At 37.3% G+C, this 13,056-nt stretch overlaps 1 protein-coding gene across 1 annotated transcript in view; it reads right to left on the bottom strand.

Annotated features, from left to right (window-relative positions):
- MYBPC3 (myosin binding protein C3) overlaps positions 1-13,056 on the bottom strand; it is a 58,134-nt gene that overhangs the window by 28,520 nt on the left and 16,558 nt on the right. The window contains exons 10-18 of the mRNA XM_057364020.1: positions 12,331-12,333; positions 8,260-8,283; positions 7,350-7,516; positions 6,396-6,528; positions 6,160-6,162; positions 5,629-5,753; positions 4,936-5,041; positions 832-998; positions 285-450 (exon numbers count right to left, since the gene is read on the bottom strand). Of these exons, the coding sequence (XP_057220003.1) occupies positions 285-450; positions 832-998; positions 4,936-5,041; positions 5,629-5,753; positions 6,160-6,162; positions 6,396-6,528; positions 7,350-7,516; positions 8,260-8,283; positions 12,331-12,333 (894 nt within the window). The remainder of the gene's footprint in view (positions 1-284; positions 451-831; positions 999-4,935; positions 5,042-5,628; positions 5,754-6,159; positions 6,163-6,395; positions 6,529-7,349; positions 7,517-8,259; positions 8,284-12,330; positions 12,334-13,056) is intronic.

The following is a 13,056-nucleotide window of genomic DNA, read 5'->3' as shown; positions in this document are numbered from 1 at the left end:
TTTTTGAATACAAAATCACCATGTAATCCTAATGAAAAACAAGATTTCGTTTTGCTGATATACCACTGAASCCAAATTTGTAAAATGCACCAGAAAGGCTGCACACGTATCAAAACAAATCTGTTGCTGAATGTTGGTTGCATACAAAAAACTCTTAAGCTTTTTACCTTTTAGCTGGAGCCAGGACCAAGTGTCACTTTATATTCCTGTCCCCTGAGATAACAATACTTATGGACTGCGATGCAATACCTCAGCCTGTCCCTGATTTGTGAAACAAGACTAACCTGCCAATATGGGAGATCTTTATCCTTTCATCTGGGACCACCTCCTTTCCRTTTTTGAGCCAGATTCCTTTCACGTTTTCATCAGAAACTTCACACTTGAAGACTGCCTGGTCACGTGCCTTCACTGTCAGATCCGCAATGCTCTGATAAACTTCCAGCTTCTTCTCTGATATCGTGAGAATAATCGATACACACATCAAAAATCAGAACAGCTCTGTATGTAGATTGTGTGGATTTACTGAGTGGAAAAGGCAAGGGCTGAGCAGGCTGTTTATGGAAGGAGTAAATATGAAGGGAAATACACAGCATGCAGGGCTTTACAGGACTGATGGCTAAGCACCTGTTGTTCTCAGAGCATCTGTTAAATCCGGCACACAGGTCCGAGTTCTCCTCCAGGCCTTTATTATCACACCCCATGCCCCTTATTGCATCTTCTTTTTCCCTGTCAGGAGGATTATGCAACCCCTGTGCACTATCCTGGAGAAGGTTACCTTCAGCTTATTCTGATTTTTCAGCTTTTCTGGTTCTGGGATATCCTTGTGCCTACCTTGCACGATCAGTTCAGCAACTGATACCCCACCATTGGTCTTCACRGTGTAGTGTCCACTGTCCTCCTTGGTTGACTCATTAATAATTAGATACTGTTTTGTTCCATCTTTCTTGAATCGGTATTTAAATGTTTCTTCTCGTGTCAGTTCAACTCCATCCTTTTCCCTGAAATGCCAAATCGTGTTGAGTCATTTTTATTACAGTTGAAAGAGGAGAGTGAGAGCTCAGTGTTACCAGAGATTTGAAGACATGAGGTGAATTCAACCTTTGAAGCATTTCAAGTTAGCAAACAAAAGATGGTTGCACAAATGTAAATGGAACCAGAATGCCTCTGTCTTGACCAATAATTTTCCCTAGGTATTTGACTTCTGGTTCAAGAGAATTCACCACAAGGTGTTTCTTGATTGTTTCTATTTTTATGCTATAGATAAACATGAAACAATGTTAAATGCTTGATGCAGAAGATACAGAGATCAAAACACTTCACTAGCAGGGAATTTACTTTCTTAAAAACTGCCAGAAAGTAAATTACCCTAGATGGAATATTGCTTAAAAGTATCAATTTGCCTGATGTGAAATATAAGYGTTACAAATCCATGGTTTGTGGGCATCAGTAAAAGAAGAAAATTTAAGGATGGATTCAAATGAATGTGTAGCTCTTTCCATTCAAGGATGCCACAGTATATTTAAGTCTTTACTAAATTAAGCTTCACYATCCAGCTCAGGAGGAAATCTAATTATTGTAATTTCCAGTCATCATGAAGGGAAATGCGCAGGGAGGCTTCACGCTGTTTAATCAAGGTCATACTAAAATACATAAGACATTGTAAGGGTTTCCTGTTCCTAATCCTAAATAACATAAAAAAGCTACAAAAAAACCCCAGACTTGTAATTTCTTCAATTTACTAATTTTGTAGCATCACATTTTTTGTTACTACTTGGATATATTTCTATTATGTTACTTGAATACTGCTGCAGTTTGTAAATGAAAAATGTTTTCTCTTTGAAAATAGGAAAACAAATAGGAAAGATATATGATTTTAATAGAGTAAAAGTATTTCTATTTTATGTTGTTTCCCTTATTTGTGACTTGTGACAAGTGACTCAGTGACTATTCAGCTTAACAAATGAGCTTACAGAATAGCAAATTGAAATGCWACTTGGGACTCATTCAAATACTATAGCTCTAATTTCTAAGTAGATGTATACAAGAAAACTTTTCACCTCTGTTAGAGTTTGCTAAAGTAAATCACAAGATCAAAACTTTAAGCAGAGACAAGAATCCTCCAACTGGTGACTTAGATGTACCTGCTGCAACTGCATTTCAGAATATCTGCAGATTACTCCTCATGACTGTTCTAGCAGAGTTTACTGGAATTTGTCGTGGGTTTAGTGAAGGACTGGCCTCTCTTCCAGGTCACAGCAGCGCCAGTAAGGGAGGGAACAGAGGATGCCTTTAACAACCACTTGAAACACAGGGCTCAGTATAATTGCCAGGATAATRTTTCCTCTTTTTTCCTCTCCATTCCTCTTCAGACAAGAGTCTGAAGCAACATGTAAAGTGATCTCCTAAGGCTGGTGTTCTGATTCATGCAAATTAGTTCTGGAATGAGTACTACACTGCAATACATAAACCTTTGCTGAATTGCTGAGAATGGACTGTGATCCCAAAATTCAACATGCTGCTGTCACTGAGTGCAAAGCCAAGCACAGGTATTGTGGCTAGAGTTCTGGAGCTGAATTTTGAAATTTATTTTTTATGGTCTATCTTAATACATTGCTCATGAAAAATATTTGAATGTTTAATTCACCCATGTTAAATAATGAAAATAGGCTATTTGTAGTGATTAGTGTCTTAAATCCCTGGGAAGGTAATGTTATCTTTAACTTGTGTTTATTTTACTGACTAGCACATTGCTGGTGGTGTGTATGAGGAGAGTGTTTGCAGAGGGATGTAGTGACAAATAGAGACCTCAAATAAACCTCAAAAAAGAACTCACAGGTATCATTTGGCTTAAAATAATACACTGCTGCCATGAAAGCAGAAAACCTCTTCCAGGTAATATTATAGGCCTTCCTTTGGCAATTGGAACAATAAAGTTGAAGAATCTGTTGAGATCAAAGTGCAAGTGAAACGTTATATAGAATCATAGAAGTGTTGGTTTACAGAACACCRTATGTCATTGGTCCAGCCTCACATTTGAGGCAGAACTAGTGCTGGAATAGGTGGGTCAGCTGTGGTTTAGTCTTTCCAAATCCTGAACATCTGCAAGATCAAATATCTGTTTTTGACTTTACCACTCAATGCCTCTTTGTCTGGTAATGCTTTTCTATTTCCTGTTTGGATTCTGAGGATTAATTGGTTAATGTCTTCTGAGGTATCTCTGGTGTAGGTACTATGTGCTAATTGGGACACACAGATTTATTGCTATAAATATACATTACATGGTTTGTTTTGATTTGGAGCTGATAAGATTGTACATCCAGCATTCAGAGACAGAAAAATTAGATCAAAACGGATGCACTTTATTACATCTTTTTCTTCAAAAATTATCTTATTTCCAAGACCATTTGAAGTTTAGAAAAATCTGTTCCATTATACTGCAAGAGTTGTAATAATGAGAAACCTTTCTGGGTGATCAAGAGAACATTCTTTTCTGATTGCTCTGAAGAGACCCACACCATGAACTCTTCACRCCCTACTCTGATGGCCATTCCTCACCCTTATTTCTGTCTTGTGCAAGTCACATAATTGCCTTTGTTCATGTTCATGTGGTTTTATATCCTGGGTTWAAAGAGTGTAAGGGCTGTAACAGGTGCTCTGAGTTAGTGCCTGTTACTTAAACTGTTGAGCATTTCCCCAAAGAGCCATAAAACTGAAACTCTTTTCCCACATTGCGTTTTAAGTTTTCCCTGGACGCTCCTCTCCACTGCCCAAAATGTTCCCGTTTTGTTGCCAAAGAGCATTGTCAGAGTCTCACATAACAAAACCACTAAAACACAGTGTGAATGTCCAACTGCTCAGTTTTCCATGGCAAGGATTTGATGAGTTTCTCTGACCACTTGCTGCATTTCAGCCTGAGACAGCTGCGGCTTTGCCCTTGTCACATCGAATGCCCATCCCACAGAGAACAGCTCTGCAAGATGTATGGGAGTTGTTCAAAGGCCCAGGATCAAAGTGTGGCAGCTGCTCTGTGTTCTGAGAGGGACAGATCTGGTTGTCCCCATCTCTTGTGACCGGGCATCTGCARGCAGTTCCTGAACAATAGAATATGTGTCCCTGTGCTTGTGGCTTTAATAGCGTAATGCACACCCTGCACTGGCTCTTGGCCTCCATTTACATTCCCAGTTCCTTCCTTTGGGACAGCAGATCATTAGCTGGCACTTTCCAGGAATGTAGTGGGCGTTGTGGGAATGCTTGATAACCATGTGCCTGAAGCTGTTAACAAGCACAGGGGAATTTCATCTGGTAGGGAAATGAAGTGAGAATAGTGTGCGTGAGCYGTGCTATATGAGCCCTGCTTGTCATGCCTGCCCAAGGAGCAAGAACCTTCCAGCTTCTGTACAGTTGGARTGTCCAAGGAATTGGGCTCTATGGTCTGGATGTTTGTCACCTTAATCCATCTCACTGCATAAATGTAATGACTGGCTTTGCAGGATTGTCACAACACGTGTTCCCTCCGTGTCTCAAGAGACACTAATTTTTCACCTAAGAAAAATACTTCAGAAACCCAAACACCTCACTGCAGTTGAGAAGACCAGAAGATTTCATAAACTACAGCAAATTCATCACATTACAGATCTGATTAGTCTGGGCAATACTTAGACATTACTGAAGCATAAACACACAACAAGAAATTCTAGAGATCTATAAAAAAAAATAGCCACACTTAGTCTGGGTTTTTGTATCATACTTTTGCCTCTCAGTTCCTCCTCCATATAGGAGGAGGAACAATCTTTTCCAGAAAATGATTATGTAGGATGCCTTCTCCCTTTTTATTCCACGCTCCCTCATATGTTCCATGGAGGAAGATGGTTTCATGTTATTTTGTTTTGGTTTGGTTTTTTGGGTTTTTTTTTTTTTTTCCTTCTATTCCCTTACCATTTCACAGTAGCTCCTTCCTCAGACACTTCACACTCGAACTCCACTCTCTCTCCAACCATCACCATCTGGTCCTCCAATGGGTGAGTGATCAGAATTGGAGGCTCTGGAAATAAAGAGAATTTTATAAAAATAGTATTTTGAAAGGCTGGAGGCAAGAAGCAGATCTCACCACTCTCTACTCTACAGGAAGAGTCCCTGGAGAAATATATGGTGGTGCTGTCTGTGTTAGAACTTAAAATTTACTATGTCAGAGCACATTATCAAAATTTTCAAATGTTCTTCATGAGTCAAAATAAAAATATAGGATTAAACCATTTTCACATATGTTCTGAAATTCTAAACAGGATGCATTACTTTTCTGTACTATTTGATCAGCTTCTAGAGCTTGGGGCACAGGTTTGTCTTGAGTAGAATCAAATTTTTAAATTCTAGCCCTATTGTTGAGATGAAAATCACTTTCCAAATGAGAATTGATGATAGCTGTCACTGTGCTGCTTTCCTGGTTGCTGTTATAGGCAGAATTTTCCTCCATTTAACTGTGGGAAAATATCTACTGCAATAGATCTGAGAATTTGTTAATAGCTTTGAGAATYTCCTTTCCTGCAAGATTAATCTGAGAGTAGAAAAGATGACAGTAATTGAGTGCAGAATGTTAGGGGAGATCTCTTTTTYTTCACTACCATTGCTCACCTTTTACAAATAATTCTGTGAAGCTCTTCTCGTCCCCTACCACACATTCATAGGCTGCATCATCAGCCAGAGAGCAGTGGTTTATGGTCAGTATTCTTTTATTCCCAACAGCCTCAAAAATATACCTGAAAAGAGAATCTAAATGTAATTATCAGGGAAAAACTCTTTTGGACCCCRTCTTCTGCTGCCTGGAAGAGGAAAGGATTCCTACTCTTTTTCTGACATAAGTGGCAAAATTTATAAGGACTCACACCCAATAGCCCTTCCCTAGTGCAGGGAACAGCACTGAAAACATAGCACAGGAAATTAYGGGGAATCTTCCTACATGAGTGAGATGTACAAACTCCTGGGAATGCTGGTGGATGCTCTTCTAAGATCTAGCACAACTGCCATTAAAAATGGCTCCAGCACAACACACACTGGTAATTTCTTTTACAAAAGAGTTACACTGAAATGTATCCCAGATCAGGAGACAGTGCTTTTGGACCCTCAATACACACATAAAGATCAGAATATAATCGCAGGACTTACTTGCTGAGTAGGTAGATGGAAGCATTCAGTTCCACATGTAGATGTACAGAGTAGGGGAAAGAAAAAAGAAAAAGTTATGAGAGCAGCAAACTGACCCTGAGCCATAGGACTATGTAGATTCTTTCTCAGCTCCTATATCTCCCCATTTATTCCTTTCTTTCTAAGAAAAGCTAGTTTTTTCACTTTCTTCAAGCTGTAGCTCATTTCTTTTTGGATTTCTCATATTTCTAGTTTACCTGCCGCTCACTTGGATCTCCTGTCCATTCTTCAGCCATTTCACATCAGCATCTGGATTGGCAACTTCAACCATTAATTTAATCTTTTGCCCTTTGTCTACTTGGTAAGCTGGATCCAGTTTCTTGAGGAATGCTGTGATAAAGAGTGATTAAAAAAATCTTTACAATTTGTTATACTTTTTTTCATTCTGGGTCATGAAATAAATCTTTCTTTCCTTTCATGTTGTTTGCCATCATCTTAAACCTTCCCCACTTTCTGCATCCCTGTTTGAATTTTTACTGTTTCTGTCTGTTCTTCATCATTCTGTGCTGTTTTCTCTTTTTCCTTAAGATAAGATGACAAGCATGTGTTACAAACTCAAATAAGCAAGGTAGAATATTCTAAATGAGATGTGAATATGTAGYTCAACAGATCCTAAATAGAATTGCATCTGCCCACATAGGAAAATTATACTTGTTCTTCTCAGTACTACTGAATGGTAGTTTGCCTGCTCTGTTTCAGCCTTTTAAAACAAATCAGTTACAATTAGCCAATTAATGCTTCAGASGACTAGAAAAGGCTCAAGAATTGCAAATGTATCACACCAATGAAAATTAAACTCTTTAAATACATCACTGCTGCCTGAAATATTGACCAGTTATTGGGGCAGGGGGCAAGTAGGGGATGTTGTTTTATGTTCAGGGAAATATAAGGGGCCAAGCTGAAGATACCAGTAAAGTGAGTGTGTTCAGCATATCCAGAGTTTCAGAGCAAGGTATCTCAGGGTATTGGGCATAGCTTCAATCTTTGSTGATCAGTATTTCATGTGTAAAGACTGGGTTATAACTGGGCCAGGAAATTACTATTTCTCATCGTCTTGTACCTTGCTGCTGTTCAGCTGATGTTAATATTTGAAAATCTCCCCAAAAGAGAAGATATGAACCCTGTATTTGGAAGAAATGAATMGCACAAACCTGTGCTTTTTTTCTCTTCCTTCTTTATGCGTTTGAGGCGTTTGAGCATCCCACGCAAATCTGTGATACCATACTGAAAAGCAATTTTCTCATATTCCGTAGGAGGAGCTTTCCTCAGGATATCCCAGACATCAACATCAGATTGTGATTCAGATTTTCCTTCACCTCTGCAGAATGGGAGTAGAGTCTCTGAGTGCTACTATTAAGAATAGTTAAAAAAAGCTACAGGGTTGGCAGTTAATATTGGCTTGATGAAGTAATTTCTTAAAAAAAAAGAAGTCTAACTTTTTACTATATTACTACCTAAAATAATGAAATAACACTGGTGACTAGCTTTACTTTTATTTATGTATATAGTGATTAAAATTAAATTATCTCCTGAAGGATTTATTTCTGACAACCAAAACTAATAAATTTTAACTTCCTGAAATGATGGGCAACGGAAACATAACGGGACTTATTTTCTTGTTGTGGTCAATGCACAAAACACGGAACATGGCAAAGCAAGGAACTGAATTGATATGCTGGCAACACCTTAGGAAAAAAACCAGTTGATTTATATAAATGAGAAACATATCCTTTTCTACTCAGGACACTTTTTGTCTTCACTAAAAAGAATCACAGATTATTAAGAATTTTATCATGTTTTGTAAAGAAAATTGCTCTCTGTAGCAATCTGTAAAACATAAAGAGACTGGTGAGTAGGGGCAAACAAGACAGTTTGCAATGAACTTCTTATTTTACAGCTTAACCCAAGAACTAGTGCTCATGGAAGAATTAATGTTTGGTTTAGTAAAACAAAGGGAAAATTTTGCTGGCTGACTTTGGGATTTGGCATTCTTTTTTAGCTGGCGTCATATTTCTTATTTAAAAGATCATAAATAGAAAAAGAAATTGGCATAAACCTTACCGRTTTGTAGGGCGCATGAAGCTGCTGTACTCCAGAAGGAGGCAGAGAGCCGTGTGGGAAAACACGCAGCATCCCATGGGCAAGAAAAAGGAATCGTGTGTTAGTACAAGAGCCATGAATGCCATCTTCACCCTCAGCASAACGTGCCCCTGCTTCAGGAGCAGGGAGATGAAGGAACTCATGGAAATGCCCTGAAATTGGCTTAAGGAAAATGCTGATCCATATTGAAACTGAACTCACTCCCCCCACTTTGTACYGTGGGATTTGAATCATAAGTGCAGGCGCTTCTGTTTATTACCAGTTCTGGCTGATCATCTTTCAGGGAAACAAATAACTCTACTTTGGTCTGTCCTCAGGGTGTTTTTGCCTGTCATAGTCTGAATTCTGGTAAACAGAGAAATGCTGGAAGTAGTAATTTACTGAAAATTCTTAGGAGAGGGGACCTCCTGTGGCTGTTGTTTCTGATTATCACMAGGACCATGCAGATTCCAGTGCAGCAGAACACACCCTTATCATGAAGTYATATTCAGTGGTAAACCCCAACAAGAAGAAAAGTTATGCAATAGGTGATGCAGAGAAAAGAGGAATGTTATTGGGTATATTCCTTTTTTTTTGCAGGAAAATAATAGTCCCATTAGTCTATGAGAATTATTACTACCTAACAGTATTACTCTAGTCAGTCCAGACAGGAGATATAACCAAACATTTCTGCTACTCCCTTTATTGCCAAAAGTTTTGTGTTTGTTGGGAGCACTGTGTTTCTTAAAGTGCTGCAGTCCAAGCTTGGAATTTCCAGCACCCTTGTAGCTCTTGAACAGAAAGGAAGCAAGAGAAGATGATTTCAGCTCTGTGAGAGTGAGCTGAAATATGGCATGCAATGTCTCATACCTTCAAAGAGGTTTAGCACTCACTAAGCCCTAAGCCCTCACTGGCACTCAGTGAATTGAGAGGAGTAGCCCAAGTTTGGGGAGCCTACAATAAGTGCAGCAAATGGGGTATTTGCTTTGCCATAACAGTGCATCAACATCACCCAAAAATTTTACCAGGATTCCTCTTCTAKAAACCTGTCCTTTATTTTGAGGCTGCTACAAATGATTTGTAGTTTTGCTTAGCAGGAGATAGAAAAACTGAACTGATTTGCCACATAGATCAAAATTTTTTTAACAGAAGTATTTCCTGGGCTTGTTGACCTGATCACATCCAGCAGTCATTTTCAAATATTTCTAAATACATATAAATTAAAACAGTTATGTAAATACTAAATTCGTAAGTATTACTGTATAAAACTATATATAGTTTTAGGGCATATAAGATTTCTAATATGTGTTTAATTTTTTGTACTAGTGCAATTAAACTTGTGTGGAGTTTAAATTAAACTTCTCTGTGGAGAAACTGTACTTAAAAAATATTAAATCATAGGAAATAAGAAAGAATTAAGAGACTTAAATATTATTATCTTCTTTAAGACATTATATAAATGTTGGTAGTTTGTCTGTCCACTTATAGGTTTGCCTGTATATACGCACTCTGTATCTGAAAATTTACAGGTAGGATTTTTTATGAAGTTTTCAAAAATATTTTGTGTGAATTATTTGTTAGTACRTAATGAGAAAAATCTTCCAAATTTGAAGGAGTTCCACAGTCTAATATCACTCACTAATGAGAAGATTGTTTCCATTATTTTTGCTTTAGCTTTTCAATTGCTCAGTATCATCACATTGTTTTATTTGGCAATACTGCTCTGCTGTATGCAAATGTAAGAAATTTGAACATAAGAAAGAATATAGTCTCTTCCTTGGAAATACTAATATTTTTTAATCCAAAGAAAAGGCTTGAGAGTTGCATGCAAATCAGGACTAAAAGCTAAAGGCTGTAATTTTTGTTTAACTGAATTCTGAAAAAGATAAGAAAAAATGTGTTTGAGCAAAATTTTCTCCATCCCACTACTCCTTTTTGCTGTTTTGCATTTGTTAAAACATTCTCTTTGATCCCAGAAAGACACAGAGTTTGTATAGAGAGGCTGTGCTCCTCCTCTCCCCACAGAAGCCGAGCAGTGTATGAAAAGTAATAAAKCACTTGGACTCATGAGATTTCTCCCACTCCTCTGTTATTCTCCTTGATGTTGGGGATCCCTATTCACAGAGATCACCTCATAGGTTAACTATGCACTRAGATGCAGCTCAGTGAACCCGCTGTAAATGGAAAATGCAGCTGATATGTTTTAAACATATGTGGAGAGGTTAAAAATAATTTTGTACATCCCAGAAATGGTTCCTTCCTATCCAGTTACTGTCAACTGATTGGACCCAGTCAGCTGTCACCTCCTTCAAGGTCTCTGCTCACTGTCCCATTTAATAGTTCTGTGACAACTGTTCCCTTCCTCTTCCCAATGACCTCTCCTTGGCCCATGACATCTGTATGTCAACACCCGTTAATTAAATTACAGWGATAGGAGATACGGTGTTAAATGAAGCTCTTTATTATAGTGGGAATGATCATTACCTGTGGATCGAGGGACACTTGTAAAATGGTGTAATAGAGCAGAGGTGGTAAAAGAATAATCCTTGATTCTGTTTGAATCTGCACAGCTCTCGAGAGTCCCCCAGAATGCAAATCCTTTTCCTGTTCTATTTTAATGAAGAATTCTTTYATTCCATTATGAGATTTTATGCCTACCTATTTTCATAAATATGAGTGGTCTTCASCCTGAGGTGGCAAAGGCTGAAGAATCCACAAATTACACCTGAAGTGGCTGTGAAAAACACCTAGGAGCAGTGAATTTATATTCTTAAATTCACTAAATAATGATTTRTAAGTCAAACGGCAGAAACTATTCAAATGCATTGAAATTTGTAAGTTTCTTTTAATGACTTACATTTCTAGCCTACGAAATCACAAATAGTTAGATCCRTAAATTTAACATTTCTGTAAACACTGGAGACTTTTACTGCTTTTTAGAGTTTGATCATTGCTCAAAGTTAATTATGAGAGCAAAAGGRAAAGGCATGTAGTACTCAGCACCTCATTCCATCTGGAGACTCTGTATGAAATTATGCCAATATTTTCCTGTTGGTTTTAATTTATTTAAAATTTTATTAAAAAGTTAAGCAATCCCTTTATGCCTTACATTTTCTAAAGAAACTTGAAGTCTGTTTGCAACAATTTGAGTTCATGTTGAAACAAGAAACTTAGATATCACTGTCAACTATAGAACGTTTGATAGGTGCCTTTTTTGTCTCATCTGTCTGTCCCCCTTATGTGCTCTGCTTGTGGTGTTGCTGCAGAGGCAGAATTCACCCACAGAAAGATGCACTGCACATATYGTAACACAGGGGTGTGTGTGCTCTGTGACCTCATTTGCCACACTGAAATTTGGGTGAGTTAACCTGAGGCTGTTGTGGCTTTATTGCCTTCTGTAACMAAGTTCTTCATGTCTACATTGATCCTGTTCTCTTTGTGAGGATAAAACATTTCTTATAAACAGCGATACCAATACTTGAGCAGAGACTGAACACAGATTCACAACACTCACCCAAGTAGCTGATTGTGAAAACTCAAACTAAGTAAGTTCAGATTTGCAAAACATCAATCTAAGTGACAAGTTATTGTAGTAAATGCAAGTGCTGGAAGGACAGAGTGAGTGGCCAAAGTCAGTGAGCAGAAGGAAACAAAAAACCTTCATCATCTATTTGATAGGCATCAGCAACGATATTATGCAAATGATTTTTCTGATTCTAAATAATATTACAACAGGAATATAGAGCTGTCAGTTATTGAGAAAATCTGGAAATCCAAATTTTAGAATTGGTTATAAGAAAGAAAGTGATGGYAAAAAATGAAGGACATTCAGAGAAATATATTAATTGCATTGAATAGTCTTAAAATTAACCTTAAAACTAKTTAAAAAAAAATTCTGTCTCAGAAATTAGCAGTTGATAATTTTCTTTCCCACCAATTTTTATTATGTTCTCCATGTAAAGAAGACAAAGATGCATGCAGGTTTTCAAACCAAGTGGTTATTATGTTCAGTGTGGCCCATGCATTTATAATAAAGTAAAATAGAAAGCTTACTCTCTGTTGGCAACAGTGGAATCCAAAACATTCAGATTAAGAGTTTGGTAAAAAGAGAAAGACATAAGTAAGCAGATTATGAAAACAGATACATTAAGGAAAGATGAGAATTAAAGTAGAAATTCCATCCAGAAAAAAAAGAAGTGAAAGTAAAAGAAAGAAATAAGAATTACAATTGGAAGAGTAAAAAATATTTATGTCATATTTGTGCAACAAATAGTATCTGTATAAAATATATAGATATTTTATATAGTTGAACTTGAAGAGTGTAAYAGTAACTTTAGATATCCAGTAGAAGGCTTGTCCTCCCTGCTCTCTGATGCAAAGTACTGTGAAAACTTATGATAGAAAATTCTTAGTAAGCCATCATTATAACTAGGTATTGCAATTTTTTTTCTTTCTTTGATTTTTTTGTTTGTTTTGTTTTGTTTTCATGAAAAGGGCTGCTGGAAACGTGTAATTACCTGAGTCCAGGCCTCTTCTGTCTTGGGAAAGATAAATTTTTTTCCGTTTTTTTTTCTCCTGTATAAAGCTACTAGAAATGCAGGAAATGCTGTGTATTTCAGGAAGCAGCWGTAATTACCTGTCATGCTTTTCCCATTTAGAGCTGCATTAGGATAATGACAAAGATTCTGAATTTATGAAACTTTCACTTATTCCAGTTCTAGTATTTCAGAGTTGTTCAACAGAAACTGATTACTTATTTCTCTAAATCTATGGATTTTT

This window comes from Malurus melanocephalus, unplaced genomic scaffold (assembly GCF_030028575.1).
Source record: "Malurus melanocephalus ecotype Western Australia unplaced genomic scaffold, MMel_1.1 scaffold_2, whole genome shotgun sequence".
In the NCBI taxonomy this organism is placed as follows: Eukaryota; Metazoa; Chordata; class Aves; order Passeriformes; family Maluridae; genus Malurus; species Malurus melanocephalus.
The sequence above is the reverse complement of the archived record's forward strand: the minus strand, read 5'-3'. Positions and strand labels throughout refer to the sequence as shown.